Source organism: Mirounga leonina, unplaced genomic scaffold (assembly GCF_011800145.1).
Source record: "Mirounga leonina isolate KUSES-001 unplaced genomic scaffold, KU_Mleo_1.0 Mir_154, whole genome shotgun sequence".
Taxonomy (NCBI): Eukaryota; Metazoa; Chordata; class Mammalia; order Carnivora; family Phocidae; genus Mirounga; species Mirounga leonina.
This window is the reverse complement of record NW_023270389.1, coordinates 32,103,829-32,120,743: the sequence shown is the minus strand read 5'-3', so window position 1 is coordinate 32,120,743 and position 16,915 is coordinate 32,103,829. Positions and strand designations below refer to the sequence as shown.

General features: G+C 34.7%; 1 protein-coding gene across 2 annotated transcripts in view; it reads right to left on the bottom strand.

Annotated features, from left to right (window-relative positions):
• ZBTB41 (zinc finger and BTB domain containing 41) overlaps window positions 1-16,915 on the bottom strand; it is a 48,592-nt gene that overhangs the window by 18,356 nt on the left and 13,321 nt on the right. For both annotated transcript variants that reach the window (XM_035010395.1, XM_035010397.1), the window contains 5 exons: window positions 16,500-16,647; window positions 12,828-12,957; window positions 7,808-7,903; window positions 6,335-6,441; window positions 4,613-4,718 (listed from right to left, as the gene is read on the bottom strand). In XM_035010395.1, the coding sequence (XP_034866286.1) occupies window positions 4,613-4,718; window positions 6,335-6,441; window positions 7,808-7,903; window positions 12,828-12,957; window positions 16,500-16,647 (587 nt within the window). The remainder of the gene's footprint in view (window positions 1-4,612; window positions 4,719-6,334; window positions 6,442-7,807; window positions 7,904-12,827; window positions 12,958-16,499; window positions 16,648-16,915) is intronic.

Sequence of the window (16,915 nt, the reverse complement as noted above, 5' to 3'; positions counted from 1 at the left end):
TTATCACGCAGTAGAGAGCAGTACCTAAGAATATGTGTTTGTGATTTAAACAATCCTAGACTCCAATTTCATTGTGAAGGATTGTGAGGATTAAGATATTTGTAAAATGATTCGCATTTAAGTGGTGGTTATTAGAAAGCCTACCATCTCACCTTGGAAATAATTCATATCTGATGAGTACATGCCAAATAATTAACTCAAATATAGGCTACTATAATGTTCTGTAAGACAGTTTGCTTTTAACAGATCTACTGAGTCTTACTGGAATGTTTAGCATATCATTACCAATATTCAATAGCAATAGTACGCCTAAGGGTATCAAATGCCACTCATACTTTTCAAGTCATTCAACTCAACATTTACAAAGTGGCTACAAAAATTCCATGCAAGGCCCTATCTTCCAGAAACTTACTTCTACTTGATGAAACAGACATTTAAAAAGATAATCTAGATTTAGTGACTTGGAAGTGTCACTGATAAACTTAGCAAAAGACTTGTAACCAGTATACTTGGTTTGTCTTATTCTGTTCATATCCATAGTAAATACAAACAGAGATACAAACAGGGTCACCATGGGCACACACATAGAGACACAGAGGTACTCAACTAGGGGCAATTTTGCCCTGCATGGGGTATTTAGCAATGCCTGAAGACATTTTTGGTTTTCACAACTGGGGGTAGGTAGGTGCTACTGCCATCTACTAGATAGAAGCCAGGAATACCAATAAATAAACATTCTAGAGTGCACAGGACAGCTCCCCAACAAAGAATTATCTGGCCCAAAATGTCCTCCCCTTAGCTATGGCTAAGAAATCATGGTCTATACCATGAACGGAGTGAAGTTTTAAACATATATATGCTCACAACACTTTTAAGTGTCTCACAGTGAACATAGGATAAAGATAAAATGTACAAAGACCTCGATGGGTCAGGCCCTATATATGTACCTCTCCCTTCTCACATGGATGCTAGAGTATAGATTTTCCAGGATAGGAGTGATGAACAGTTCCAAATGAAGGTGAGATGCCCAGTGTGAAAAGGACCTAAAAATGTCTATTGGAGTTGGCAATAAGGAACTTATACTGACAGCAATTTAAGAGGTAAAGTCAGAGGTCATATCGCAACAGCTTATTACAGTGAATGGAAAGTGGAGAAGTAGATAAGGATACTGAAATAGAGTCACCATTTTAAAACGTTTAAAAGGGAAGAAGAAACATTAGAAAATAATGGGTAGGAGGAGGGGTGCTAACCTTAAGCACTCCACATTCTTTCCCTGGATAATCTGCTTTTATGTATTCACATATAAATCTTTATCCACAGGTGAGTCTTCACTCCTGAGATTTAGACTTACATTTACCTATCACATTTTACGTTTGAGTTTCCATTAAGCAGCTCAAAGTCAATACACACCAAACAATTCATCATCTCCCTTTGTAAACTTAGTCCATCTTCTGTTTTCTCTATCTCACTGGCCAGTTTATCACCCACCCACTTGAAAAGTGGAATTCCTTGAAAAAAGGAATTATCCATGACTACTCCCATTATCTCAAAAAACTAAGTATTTTTCAAATAAGTACCTTCTACTATTTATTACTAATGCTACTCCCGAGATAGGCCCTCACCATCTTTTTCCTAAATTCTAGCAGCTTTCTAACTGGTTGATTTACTTGCCTCGATTTATCCACTACAAATCCAGCCTCCCTACACCAATAAGAGTGATCTACCCCAAAAGAAATCCAACGTGTCACCCTCTTGTTTAAAATCTTCAGTGGCTGTTTATCACATAGGAATAAGTACTGGTTCCATAAAGGCTTCATATTCTAGATCCACCATTAGCCAACCCTTGTAGAAAGTGGAACCTACAGCTTCTGGTTCCATAATTATCTAGGCCAGTAGATAGGCCCACAGGCTCTTGTGGCAGGTGAGGGAATCCCAAAATTCTTTCATAGGGTTTATAAGATCAAAGTTATTTTCAAAATAATACCATAACATTATTTGCCTTTCTCGTTGTGTTGACATTTACACTAATGACATATACAAAAGACATGGGAGGTAAAAGTGCCAGTACCTCAGCTCTAAACAAGGTAGCGGTCCCAAAATGTACTAATCGTCATTGTTCTCCTCACTGCCAGGCACTCACAGAAAGAAAAGAAAAATGTGGTAAAGGAGTCAAATTACTAATTTTTCCCAGTTTCAACCTTTCAGACTGTGGCCTTTGTAATGTTCTCTGCGATGGAGTGGCAACGACACAGCACTTCCACCGCACACCGAAGTACCTGAGTCTGAGTGGTGGGCTGAAGGAGCCACTTCCTTCACGAAATACCATTTTACTTGAAAGAATGAAAGACAAGAAAGAAAAAAAGACAAGCCACAGTTACAGACTTGAGTATCTGGCAGATATTTTCTTGAAAATTAAAGGAAGTAAAACTGTTACTTCAGTATTTGTCATCAATGATAAAGTTTGAGCTTTCAAGCTAGTATAAAAATTCTGGAGAACCTGCAGCTGCCCTTGTGATGTTGACAGCTTCCCGAAACTCCCTTCTGAGAGACTAGAGGCAATATTAACAAATGTGATTTGTTGATCCTGTACTGTGAAAAGTGCTAACATTTAGAAAATTGGCATAATTTAGTAAACCCATATTTTCCAAATGACAAATGCATCATATTACAATTTATGCATAGGTAAAAAAATTTATTCAAGTACAAGACCAATAGACTGTAACAGAGTATGAAAACTTCATTAATCTTGTTTCAGATTGCACCTTGCAACTACCTTTAAGAAACTAGCACTTAAACAGTTTTAGTGTAGTAGCAAAGACTAATAACCACAATTATCTAAGACTGCTATCATAATACTCCTTCTTTTACCAACTATGTATAGAGAGGCTAGATTTTCTTCGGTTACTTCAAATAAAATAATGCATGGCAGCAGATATGATAATCCAACTGTCTTCTATTAAGCCATAAGAGAGATTTACAAAAATGTAAAACATGCCAGTCTTAATATTTTTAACTTGTTTTGTAAAGTAGCTATTCTTCACAAATTGCTTTTTATGTGAGCATGCGATGCGTATATTACTATTTTTAACTGAATTAATAAATAAGTACTGAATTTTTTCTCAATTGAATTTTTAATATGATTTATATAATTTATTTAAACAATAATATAATTTTTATATTGTAATTTATGTAACAAGAGCTCCTGAGATACTGAATAATTTTTAAAGGTATAAAGGGGTTGAGAAAAAGTTGTAGACCCTCAGGAACAAGTGAGTCTGCAGTTCAGTCTCTTTTCCACCCATTCATACAATATGTTGAAATTCTTATTTCCTTTAAAAAAAAAAGATTTTATGTATTTATTTATTTGGGAGAGAGCGCACACAAACGACAGGAGAAACAGAGGAAGAGGGACAAGCAGACTTTGAGCTGATCACAGAGCCTGACGCTGGGCTTGATCCCACGACCCCGAGATCACCTGAGCCAAAATCAAGAGCTGGATGCTTAACCGACTGAACCACCCAGATGCCCCCTTATTTCCTTTTCTATACAGCATCATGTATATCTTTCTATCCTAGCACTTAGCAGGATTCCTATTATCTCATGAATAAAAGAATTCAATGACTACAATGAATACATTGATTCAATGAGTGAATCACTGAACAAAATCAGTGAAAGAAAATATAAACCAGTATGTGAAAATATAAAAAATGGATACAAATCAGCACTTCCCACTCTTCTTCAAAGTGGTCTATCACTTACTACATTTAAAGATACTATGTATATTTTGTTGATGATGCTCAGTATATTAACCTAAGTTTCTTGGCACCTATTACTTAGCATTTGTTCCAAACACCTAGTCCAAGAACATGGGTTCTCTGTAACATTTTACACTCAACAACTCATCTCAGTTAAACCTGAATACTAAATTTTATTAAAAAGCTGGTGTTCAAAAGAAAAAAAAGAGACCAAAAAACAGACTCTTAGAGAATAAACTGATAGTCACCAGAGAGAGGTGGGCAGGGGGAATAGGTGAAATAGGTTCGGGATTTAAGAGTACATTTATCATGATGATCACTGAGTAATGTATAGAACTGTTGAATCACTATATTGTGTATCTGACACTAATATAATATTGTATATTAAATATATTGGAATTAAAAAAAAAGTTGGTATTTAGGATAGCACATGCCCCCTTCAAATAAAATACCATTTTAAATGCTCAGTCTGGTTAAAAAGAAATCTAAATTCTGACTAGAAACATGTCCCAATAATTGCTCTTATTAAGTATAATATATAGGGCAGCACATTTATACTTTTAGGTAAAAGCCACAGCAACCAAAGATAAATGAAATGCCCAAAGAATTTCAAGATTTTATATTAGTCATTAACTTCAATGTCTACCACCTCTAGCCTTAAGTCAACTGAAAACAAGTAAAACAAAAATGTTTCACTGAATTCCGTTAGGTCAGCAGAGAAGCTATAGAAGCCAGAAAAAAGAGAGCTAGTTAACCTATCCCCAATTAAACAAAATAAACTAGGAGACAAGTTATAACTTTCCTCTAACCTATACTTATCCAATGTAGTAATTATGAGAAACTGCTTTTTCACTTACTTTTGCCACACTTTCTCTCCCAGGTGTACACTTTTGTAATGAACAGTGAGATGATCCCTACGACCAAAACATTTTCCACATTCTTCACATTGATGAGCCTTCTCACCTTAAAGACCCAAATATTTTGATTATAATATGCAATTCAGTTTTCCCCCAGAAATATATTATCAAACAGTAAGATAACATGATGGGAAATATACCAGAAAAGTAAGGCCACCCTTTATTCTGGGCTATTTGCTTTATATTCCTTACTCAAAAACCTTTCTTCAGTGAACCTATGCTTATTTTAATGGATGTGAGCCCTTTTCCCTCACTTGGAAAAGGAACGAATAGGGTTTTTGCTGTAGACTTCAAATCTTACCTTTCAATGTAACAGGACAAAATAAATGAAATTACTTCAAAACTCAGTAATTTTTTAGGATATAGTAAGTCTAGATGTCAAACACTTCAAATGAAAATACACTGAATCAAGAAGAGGCTGTTTTACTGTTAATAAAAAGGACCCGAACATTTTCAGATCTTTGTACTTTATTTTTATTTTTTTTAAAAGATTTCATTTATTTATTTGAGAGAGACAGTGAGCGAGAGAGCACAAGCGGGGTGGAGGGGCGGGGGAGAGAGAGAAGCAGACTTCCCGCTGAGCAGAGCCCGACAAGGGGCTTGACCCTGGGATCATGACCTGAGCTGAAGGCAAATGCTTAACCGACTGAGCCACCCAGGCATCCCTTTTTGTATTCTATTTTTAAAATATTTTTCATCTATGGGGATTTCATACATTTATTTGTAATGAGCCAAAATACAAATATGAAGTAAAATTCTAGATGAGTCCCATTTCTCATCTCTGTTCTTCAGTTTCAAAGGCTTGGCCTTTAAAAACCACTGTCTCAACTTAATCCAGATGCAATTAAAGCATGTGATCTCTAGAATTAGGAATTTAGAATTCTCCTCCTAAAAACGAAAATGCATAATTTCAGTGAGCATCTCTTAAAGTGTTGATAACAACTGCATCCTTCAACCTCACTGGGATCATTTAAGAAAATAATTATATCTGTTGCATACTTTATACTTAGATTATGTTTATAATAATAATAATCACCTGTTCTACTGTGCTCATAGAGATGGCTCTTTCCCATTATTGTGCTCATATAGTTGGCTCTCTTAGCACTTCCTGAACATCAATCTGAGAGGAAAATATGAAAGAAAGCCCCAGAATATGAAAATTATAAATATGGTATAAAGATCTGAAATTGATCAGGATTATTAAGGTACTCTTTTCCAAAGATAGAGTTTCAAAAATTCACTATTACATAAACTTTAACACCCAATTATAATCATTTCTCTTCAAATATGTTTTGCTAACTTCTTTCAAATTCAATCAAAATGAGCAATGTTATCTTGGCATCTCCATTTAGAGATATGTCAATATCAATTATTGAATATATCCACATAATATGCAAAATGCAAATTTTGACAATTTTATTAAAACAAACATCAAAATATTGTCTGTAGTCATAAAAGGCAACCAAATGATTAAAATTACAGTGAACAAAAACATGTCATAAAATTATGTCCCTTTCAGATATTTAAAAAAAAATTTTTCAGAGTCAGCATTATCAATGTCAAATTATTAAAATTATAGCCAACATAAACATGATGTAGTATGTCCTCTAGCAGGTGCTTTTTTAAAGGCTTCTGTAAACATCATTACAAAGTACACCTTACCTGAATGTATTTTTTTGTGCTTTGTAAGATGGTCATGACGAATAAACGTTTTCCCACATTCATCACATTCATATCTTTTATCATCGTGATGTACTCGTAAGTGAAGTCTATAAAGAAAAAAAAACAACTGAAGACCATAAAAACTGGTGACACCAAAGGTAAAATCCTGATTAACTCTAAATAGGGAAACTGGACTCACTCACCCTCATACATTATTTGCTCCACTTCTATGACTTTCCTCTTTCCCCACTCTTTCACTATCTAACTCCAGGGTTCCTACTCAGCTCTTTCAAAAAAACACCTCAACATTTGCACATACACTACGTCTACATGACCTTCCTTCCTGACTTAAATCTACTTCACCGAACATACTAAATGTCTAGGGTTGTTATCTATCTGACTGGTGGAGTTTCAGAGATAGCAAAAGTAGGAATGAGTCAGAAGGAATTAGAATCAGACAAATGGGGTGACTTAAACTCACAATACAGCAAATAATTAAGAATTAACCCTTTTCTGGATGACTGATACCACTTACAAATCGATAGATGAGAATTTAGCAAATTTTATAAGTAATCAACTTTCTGACAATTACATTCTGCTACTTTTCTTCACACTAACCAAAATTAGTTCATTTTACAGTCACCCAAAGACAGATTATAAAAGCTTTAAATTATTAAAATTCATTTAATTTGAATTATTTTTAGCACCATAATCCTCCCATCTATATATATCCCAGTGAAATGAATAGCTTTCCCATTCAAGTTGCCAAAACAGATATTGATTCCATAACTAAAACCAGTAAACCAACTGAGCTGCATCTAAAAAGGACCATTATGTTTAAAATTTTTTAAAAAGAGGTAAAAGAAGTAAATAATAAATGAAAGTGTAAAAATTAAAACCTTAAGATTAAAAACCCTAAGAGCATTAATAAACATGTAAAATGTACACATCTCACAGTAGGCAGTCACTTAATCAATTATTCAGGAAAAAGTCAACTTTTCATAAACTTCAAATGTGGTCAAGGATTCAGCTATAAAAACAGTTACACAGGTTACAACTAATACACAGAAGACTTTCCAAAACTGAGAGTCCTAGAGTTTTCAATTTTGCCATATTTCATACCAAAATATTTTTTTGATAATCAAGAGTAATGAAATACACTAAGGTTAGAATATCAGAGTTTTAATGAGTTTTGAATCAAAGAAAAGTAATGAAATAAACATTTAAATGACAGTGACTTGGACAGTAAAGCATTTAGCAAACTTGGTGATGAAATATTTAATATTTTGTACTATAGAATAAAGACTATTAAAAGTTGTAATGTGGGGGAAAAGTCTGTAAAGTTTTTTTGTATAATTTTGTTTACTGTAAGTGCTAAGAAATATTTTAATTCAATAAACAACTAATGCAATGATAAAACAGAATTAAAATAATTTATCTTACCTAATATAGGGGAAAAATGGCTTGACTTACCTGTATGAACTTCCATGACGGAAACTTTGCCCACAAATACTACAAAGATGAGGTTTTTCTCCACTGTGGATTCTCAAATGTTCTTTCAAAGTAGTTCTGTGTTAAAAAATATACATTTATCTAGAGACTTTTTTAATGTCATTATTTATATTAAACATAGGTTTCCAGGAGTGCCTGGGTGGCTCAGTCAGTTAAGCATCTTACTCTTGATTTCAGGTCAGGTCATGATCTCAGGGTTGTGAGATCAAGCCCTGCATAGGGCTCCATGGTGGACGTGGAGTCTCCTTAAGATTCTCTCTCCCCCTCTTCCCCTGCCCCTTCCCCTGCTTGCAATTTCTCTCTCTCTCTCTCTCAAACACGGTATTCAGAAAGCTTACTAGAAAGGTATTCAAGCTAACAGATATTATGACAATTTTCCCTTTCTCCTACAGTATTTTTGCTTTTTACTGGATTAGTCTCACCAGCATATAATCATGCCTGCTTTGTCTCTCTTCTTTATTTTTTTTTATTTTATTTTTTTAAAGATTTTATTTATTTATTCATTAGAGACAGAGAGAGAGGCAGAGGGAGAAGCAGGCTCCCAAGGAGCAGGGAGCCCGATGCGGGACTCGATCCCAGGACCCTGAGATCATGACCTGAGCCGAAGGCAGACGCTTAACCGTCTGAGCCACCCAGGAGCCCTGTCTCTCTTCTTTAAACACACACACACACACACACACACACAAAATTAACTTTGGCTTCCTTTGCTATCAGTTTGCTCAAAGATTTAACTATATAGCTTAAGCAGCTATCAAGGAGTACAATGAAAAATGCTCAATTGTTACTACTGCATTAAGTAAAACTGATGTGAATTTTAACAGAGAAAATTTAATAATATATAAGCCAACTCAGTTTATCAGTACTATTCCTTTCAAATATGTGCTCAGTATCTGTGAAAAGAATGTTTTAAGGCAAAGAAAGCTTTACAGGTACTTGTAACTTCCAGATGCCAATGTGAAAAGGGGAAACCATATAAAGAATACAATTACGGTCATTCCTAAATCTTCCAGTCCTACTGACCTGGGATGGACTTGTTAAAATAAAAAACAGACCAGCCTTGAAAATTCCCCAAACAAACAAAACCAGTTTAGTCCCATAAACAAAGCCTAATGTAGCTTATTTTGCAAGGATAACTTGTCCTGGGTCATTTGTTTATGCCTCTGAAAATCATAGGCAAAACTTAAACTGTTTCCCAAGGTTGATGTGAGGTAACCATTTACCAATTCCCTATCACTTAAGAAAATCCTAATGTCACAACCAACTACTGTGAAGAATAAACAGTCACTGCTTTCTCATTTTTAAGCTGCATGTAACAATATAGCCGAGTCTCATTCTGTGTTCTGGTTTGAGTGCTCCTGGTTTGCAAACTGTCTTTTTACACATGCACAATAAGCTTTTACTAATTACTGCTTTGGTGATTCACTGGTTTTGCTTCTGTTACTTCTGAACTTCTGGCAGGCTATTGTATAACCATCGCTGCCCCAAATACATAGCAGCATTTCCTATAGTTCGAACACTCGGAGATTTCCTACATATGTAAAGTGCTGAGTAAGGACAGACAAAGTTACTTTGGGAGGAAAGAAAGAAAAGGCAATGTGTCTGGCCTTGGCAGGCTTTTGACTGTTTCTACTACTTGGTTTTTATTTTAATCCCACATCTAGTGAGTGTTAAGGCTGAACCTGAAATGAAGGCAGATCTACGCCAGTAGATGGTGCTCTTCCACAAGGCCCACCAACACTGGACAGGTGCGTCTGCAGGTACATTCTGCTTTGTGGAAATTATCCCTAAAACTATTCCGAGACCCCTACCTACTAAGTAATTTAAAGTAAAAAGATGGAGAGATTGTTTTAGTTTTTGGTTTGCTTTTTGTTTTTATAGAAAGACCTTTAAGAAAAAAGAATGTATAATGCATAAAATAAACTGTATCCATCTGTAGGCTAAGATCAAGTGTAGCATATTGGTTTTCCTATTTTACCATCATATCAATTTGATATTTTAAGAATGTGGCATTTCTAATGTTTTAAAATTATGGAACTTTTATATACTGAAGGATATAAAATGTATACATATTGTTTAAAGAATGCTATTATTACACTTAAATGCAGGATAAGACCTAGAATATTGCTATACCTTAGAATGCCTCTACATGTTCCTCCTTCATCTCTCAGATAACCATTTATGTTAACTATTCCCTTTCTTCTTTGTTTTACTACTTAGTAGTATATATCACTAAACAATATACTGTATATTTTTGAAAAACCAAGTAGCAAGCACAAATCTAACAATATTGCCACTATTAGCTAAAGAGCCCACAAGATAGTATGAACATGGTCTCTTTATCAAAGTCTGGCTGTAGCTTGCCTGAGCATTGGCAAGAGTCCTTTCCAACATGTCAGCGGGTAAAGTCATAAATAAATACTGGAAAAGAAGGCTCATCACAATCTGAGAATCTGACAATCTCGAATGGATCAGGTACTAGAAGTCTGGCAGAAATACAGCCAAAGTAAAAAGGCTGATGTATATATTTTGCTTCTAAACTTACTATGAACTACCTCTAATTCTCACAGATAGGTCAAAAAAGAATATTTCTGTGAAATGAAACAAGTGTTCTCAGTTAAATCAAGTAGCAAGGCAAAAATATAATAGTACAATGGTATTATAGTACAATAGTATACTAGCATACAGGTACTATACAGTGGCAGAGTATAGATAAGAATTTGAATCAGGGAGAGGGAAACAGGGAGCTGCTATTCAATGGGTATGAAGTTTCAGTTATGCAAGATGGGTAAATTCTAGAGGTCTGCTGTACAACATTGTGCCTTAACACAATAATAATACTGTATTAATAACTTAATACTGTATTGTAACTTAATAACAATACTGTATTATGCACTTAAACATTTGTTAAGAAGGTAGATCTCATGTTAAATGTTCTTACCATAGAAAATAAAAAATAAATTTTGGGGTCAGACCTACTCTCACATCCTGTCCCCTAGTTAAAAGAGGAAACATGCCAGCAGGGATCTTAGCAGTGACAACCCTCAATCTGTCATGGGGCATCACTACTACTAGTGCGGACTGACTACCCATTGTTACACATATATTGCACATCTCACAACCTGGAAACTTCATGCACCATCCTCCTATGAATTCCTTTTGCCTCTTTCCAGTATCAGAATTTCTATTTCCTATAGCCCTTGTCTTCCTCTTCATCAGTTTACTTTCTCATTCTGGTGAAGCATACCCTTTAGTTGCTTCATGAGAAAGAGTACATCAAAGGCCAACTTTTTGATAGCATGAAAAATGTCAATGATCCTCAGACTTGATTGTTAGTTTGACTAAGAACAGAATTCTAGGCTGGAAATAATTTTCTTTATGAATCTTCAAAGTAAAACTGTATCATCTTATTTCTAGTGTTGCTGTTCAGAGAGATGTCCAAGTAATTCTAATTCATAATTCAACATATGTAATTTTCCCTGAACAATCAGAAGCATACAGAAGCTTCTCTTTGTCCCCAGTGTTCTGAAATATCACAGTGATGTATCTTGGAGTAGGTTTATTTTCATCCAATGTCCTAAGCATTTGATGGGTAATTTTAGTCTGGCAACTCATGTCCTTCAGTTCTGGGAAATTATCTTGAATTATTCAGTGACGATTTTTTCCTTTGCTATTTTCATTGTTCGCTCTTTCTTTCTGGACCTCTTGACTGGTTCTCTAATGTTCTAATCCTTATTTTACACTTCTGTACCTTTTTGCTCTACCTTTTGGGAGATTCCCTCAACTTTGTTCTTCAATCCTTCCATTAGGGTCTTTACTTTGTCTATCATGCCTTGAATTTCTGGGAGCTCTGATTTGTTATAGCACCCTGTTCTTGTCTAATGGATTCTAGATCTTCAACTGGGGATATTCATAATATGAATATTTCTCATGAAGCAACCAGTTGTTTATTTCTTTTTTTGAAAGTTTTCTTCTTTCTGAATAATGTTTCCTTCAAGATTGTTTTTTCTTCCTGAACTGTGTTAGAATCTAGCTTCCATGTTAAATGATTTCGTTCTGTGTTTAATTCTTCTGTCCATGATTACATGTGATAGACTAAAAAGTAGATGGCACAATCAAAGAGCATGCATAAGTGGGCCTTGATGACTAGGCTTCACAGTAGGTGACCTGAGTGTACTATTTGTTATGGAATATATTTGCCCTCTGGGTGCTCAGATTTTCAGGGAATTGTTCTCTAATCTAATGCCTGGGGGGTAAAATCTAAAATCCAAGACATCAGCAGGGATAAGGCCTGTGGCTCACTGCTTTCAGCATTCAGAATGCATTCATCATATAACAACATGGTATACTCCAGTCCAGATATCTGCTAAATAGGGATAGGGGTAGGTGCTCAGCAGCAATGACCTGTGTGGGTGGCAGAAAAAAATCCAAATAATCTAACTTCTAAAGAAGTTTTTACTTAAGTGCTCCCTGTTCTGCCTCTCCTTTGCCCTAGTTCCAGAGGTATCTGATACTGCCCACTCCTACACCTTTTGTTGATTCTATGATGTAAACTATGTTCTCGATTTCTCCATTGCCACCTTGGGATTTGTCTTTCTTAGATTTGCTAAGTCAGTTCCCACTGATCCACCTGCTTTCTAGCTCCCGAATCTGTGTTGCTCTTGTCACATTTCTGTTCTTCCTGTCTTTGTAGCTTACTGTCTTTTAAATCAATCAATAACCTTTAATGTAGTTTTAGTGGGGTTTCAGAAAGAGACAAAGTTGTATCTATGTGAAATTTACCATCTAAACCTGCAAATCCTGACTTTATATCATCTTCTATCGCATTTTACATAATTTCTCCTTCTGTCCTTAAATTTCAAATTAAAGTATAATTTTAAGTATCTTATATCTTGTATTACCCTAATCCTTATAAACTATACTCGTTAATTATTTCTATATAACAGTTACCAGGATTTTTCTGGGTGTGTAGTAAATTCCTCACCTTTCTCGTACTGATTTTCCACAGATAAAGCAAGTCCATTTTCTCTTTCCACCATGGGTACATTCTATATGGCGTTTCAAATTTCCAGTGTCATTAAACTGGCGACCACATATATCACATGGAAAAGGACCTAAAAAGGAAAGAATATATATTTAAAGTTTAAAGAATAGATACTAAGTTAAATTTAATAGGATAGGTATGTTATGAATATATATCTACCACTGTAAGTGCATATATTATATTCATTTATAATTTATAGTTTTCATTTATAGTTATTCATTTATAGTTTTCTCTTCTCTTCTAGATTATTTATTCCTAGAAGGCAAGTTACACCTGCCTTCTCTATCATCCCTATATGCCTAGAGCTGAGTTTACACTGTGGCATCTAATATAGTAATGCTGTATAATCTAATGGGTTAATAAATTGAAATGGCCAGTTCCTAGTTTGAAATCAGACTGGAACAAAGTAAAAAATGTTATATACCAGATTTCTGGGAAAAGAAGGTACTGAGAAACTTTGGAAGAATAAACAAAGGACTTCAGAGAGTTCATAAACTGGAAATGAACTGTTGTTCCCCAAAACCACAAATTTTTAATGATGCTGCCTAGGTTGAAAATACTGTAGACTCTACTGTGAACTCTAATGAGAAATTAATTATAATAGAACAATGGAAAAAAATGGCATTTGGACACTGAAATTCAGAAGCATATCTATAAGCAGAATTGTTCAGTAGCCACAGCAGTTTTGGGCGAGTTTCAACATGTTTTTGAGATGACCTCAAAATGTATTAAGTATCTTCAACATACTCTCATTTAAAATCTCTAATATTTCCTCTTTCATGAGATCTGAGCCTTTTATTCATTTATTAACTAATTCAACAAGTATTTATTGATTCTTAATTCATATCTAACACTGGGTTAAGTGAAGCAGTGTTATGGAAAATCCCTCACCTCCTTACATCCCTCCCCCCCCCAAAAAAAAACCTCCAAGAAGGTGGAAAAAAGGAGATTCAGCATTTGCACAGCTAAAGATAAATAGATGAAACAAATAAAAGCGAAAAGTGCCAAGATGAGTACATTATGGCAAGTGTATATTAGGCAAAGAGTGAAATAACTATACCTATTTTTGAAGGCTCCAGCTGAGTGAGAAAGAAAGGAGCATTCTCCTTCATGTTCAGTTACTTACCAGTTTTCCAAAGGAAATACCTACGTTCTTTCCCCTATATTAGATACCCAGTTTTGCATGCAGCTAAACCTCCTTGAACATGTATTTATGAAGCTATGCTGGGAAGGTACTAAAGCAGTTTTCATGCCAACTCTCTAAATAGGATAAAATTAGAAGATTTGACTTTAAAGCCAACTATGATTTTTATACTTATACACAGAAATATATTATTCTTCTACCCTAACTGTTCAGAGTATTTCTTAGAAATATCTCCCTCTGATTTACAGAATATATAATCCTAATGTAGGTAGTGTACGTATGTCTTTGAATAACCTAAAGCAGTAATACACAGGTGTGTGGTATGTGGACCAGCATCATCAGCTTCAACCTGGGAATGTGTTAGAAATGCAAATTCTTGGGCCATACCTCAGACCTGAACCACTCACCTAGCATACAGTGATTCAAGTAAACAGAAGCATAGAGGTGTGATATGTGTATACATAAAATGTATATACTACATATTATATATATATACATATATTATACATATATAAAACATATGCACACAGAGTTCTAATTCAATCATCTTTTGAGGAATGCTTTCTTCAACAATTCTGTTATCAGTTCAAGGATCTGCTTGTATAATTTTACTGACAGGAAAATAACTATTGTGCAAGATAAGCTACTTCAATTTATAAGTTCCAATACTTTAAAAAATTTCTAAATTGAAACTAAACCTATACCTTAGGATATCCACTTAATATTCTTAGAATGCCTATGTATTTACTAAATGATGTATTTAACAAATGTTGAAAGAGAAAATCAGGAACAGAAAAAGAAGTGGAAGCAACTATGTTAACCATAAAAATTATTATTTTGCTATGATGTTTCTATAACATGGGACAAAAAAAGATTACCTATGGTTTTCATCTCAAAAAGGAAGAAGCCCACCAATTTCCCAGGAGAAATTCTTTTTCCTGGAACTAATGTATAAAGAAATTTCTCACATGCCTCATGCGATCATGAACATGTCTCCAACTACAGTTCTAGTAAGTATAAAAACTGCCTCATATGATGGCTTCTTAGAAATGCTGATGAAATACTCTGATAGAACAACTTACTAAAGGCAATTCAAAAAGTACTAAGAAAATAATCTTCCAGCATACATGTCTTATATACTAGAATTGCAAAGATGAAAGGTTCCTTATTGCACAATTGTTCTACCTTTCCCAGACAAAATATTTCAAGGTTCTTTCATGTAATTTTAAGACCCTGGGTCACTGTAATTACCCACCTCTTGAGAATGTACTTGTCAATATCCATCTTGAATGTGGTATCCAGAAATGAATGCAATATTACAGATGAATTTAAAATCAGTGAGATAATTACCTCCCTGATTTTGAACAACAGATTTTTATTAACATAGTTTAAAACTATAGTGGTTTTTGTCAGTCATATGATATTATTGGTTCAGATTGTGCCTAAAAAGCTTCTGCTTTTAAGTCCATCTGTAAATAGAAGAGTTTGGATTCTGTACCATTTTACAGTTCTGCAATCCCCAATGACTAAAAGTCAGATAATTCCCATGTTTATGACTTTGTATTTACTCTTAATTTTAACTTAATTTGTTTTAACCTTTTCCATAGCACAAAGATTTTTTTTTTACATTTTTATTTCCTGCCATATCAACTACCCCTGCCAGCTTTATGTCATCTACAAATTTTATAAACATTAAGTATCTATTTTCATCTGTCAATGAAAACATTGATCAGGACAGGGAAAAGGCTGCCTTCTGCTTGGAAGGCAGCTATGCTCACCACTATATCACCAATGCTGCAGAGCAAATAGCCTCTACTTTGGATGATAGTAATTCCCTATCAGTATTAACTGTCACAAATGTACCTAATTGTACTACCATCTAGCACACAAGTTTCCATTGTGACCATAAGCATTAGACAGAGGATTCGTCAAATACAATACTGAATGCCACATATACTAGGTTCATTTCATTCCCTGAAAAATGAGTTTTTCCAAAACAAAAATGCTTTATTCAAGCACTCACAGACCTACCCAACAATCAACTGTGAATAAATGCAGTTTATGACCACAGACACATCTGCCACCAAAACAGAAAATAAACATATTTGCTCATCTGCAGGAATAGCAGCAAATCCAGTGTTCCTCCCAATTTATCTGACTTCCTTCTCCTAAAGTGGTTCAACAGCAGCAGGCTCCTCTAGCATGATGTGATAATCAATAATTGCTATGACTGGGGTGCCTGGGTGGCTCATTCAGTTGAGCGTCTGAGTCCTGATTTTGGCTCAGGTCATGATCTCAGGTTGTGAGATGGAGCCCCATGTCGGGCTCTGCACTCAGCACAGAGTATGCTTGAGATTCTCTCCTTCGCCCTCTGCCCCTCCCCCGCTAAAATAAATTAACAAAATCTTAAAAAAAATTACTTAAAAAATAACTGCTATGACTGCTCTTAGAAAAAGTAATTTGCTTACCCAGATGGAACTTTTCTTGATGCTTTAACCGTGCAAATCGTGATTTGAAATGTTCTTCACAATAGGTACACTTAAAAGGTTTATCTTGAGAATGTAGAATCATATGTTCCTCCAAGTGTGGTCTTCGAGTAAAAGATTTCTTACAAATCTAATAGAAAATGTACACAAAATGTAAGGGAGCCTGAATTAAAAATTAAAATACCAAGCTCATGATGTGAAATAAACATATAAATTCAAGTAGTTAGAGAGAAATTTCTCCCAACAGAAAAGTTACCAAAAGTATAATCAATTTCTCATTGTGCAGAAAAAAATGCCTTGGAGGAACTATAGTATGGAATTATTTTAAATTTGTACTAAAGGTAGCTGAATTTCAACTCCTTACATTTCGAATAAGCTAATTTCTAGGATTACACAGC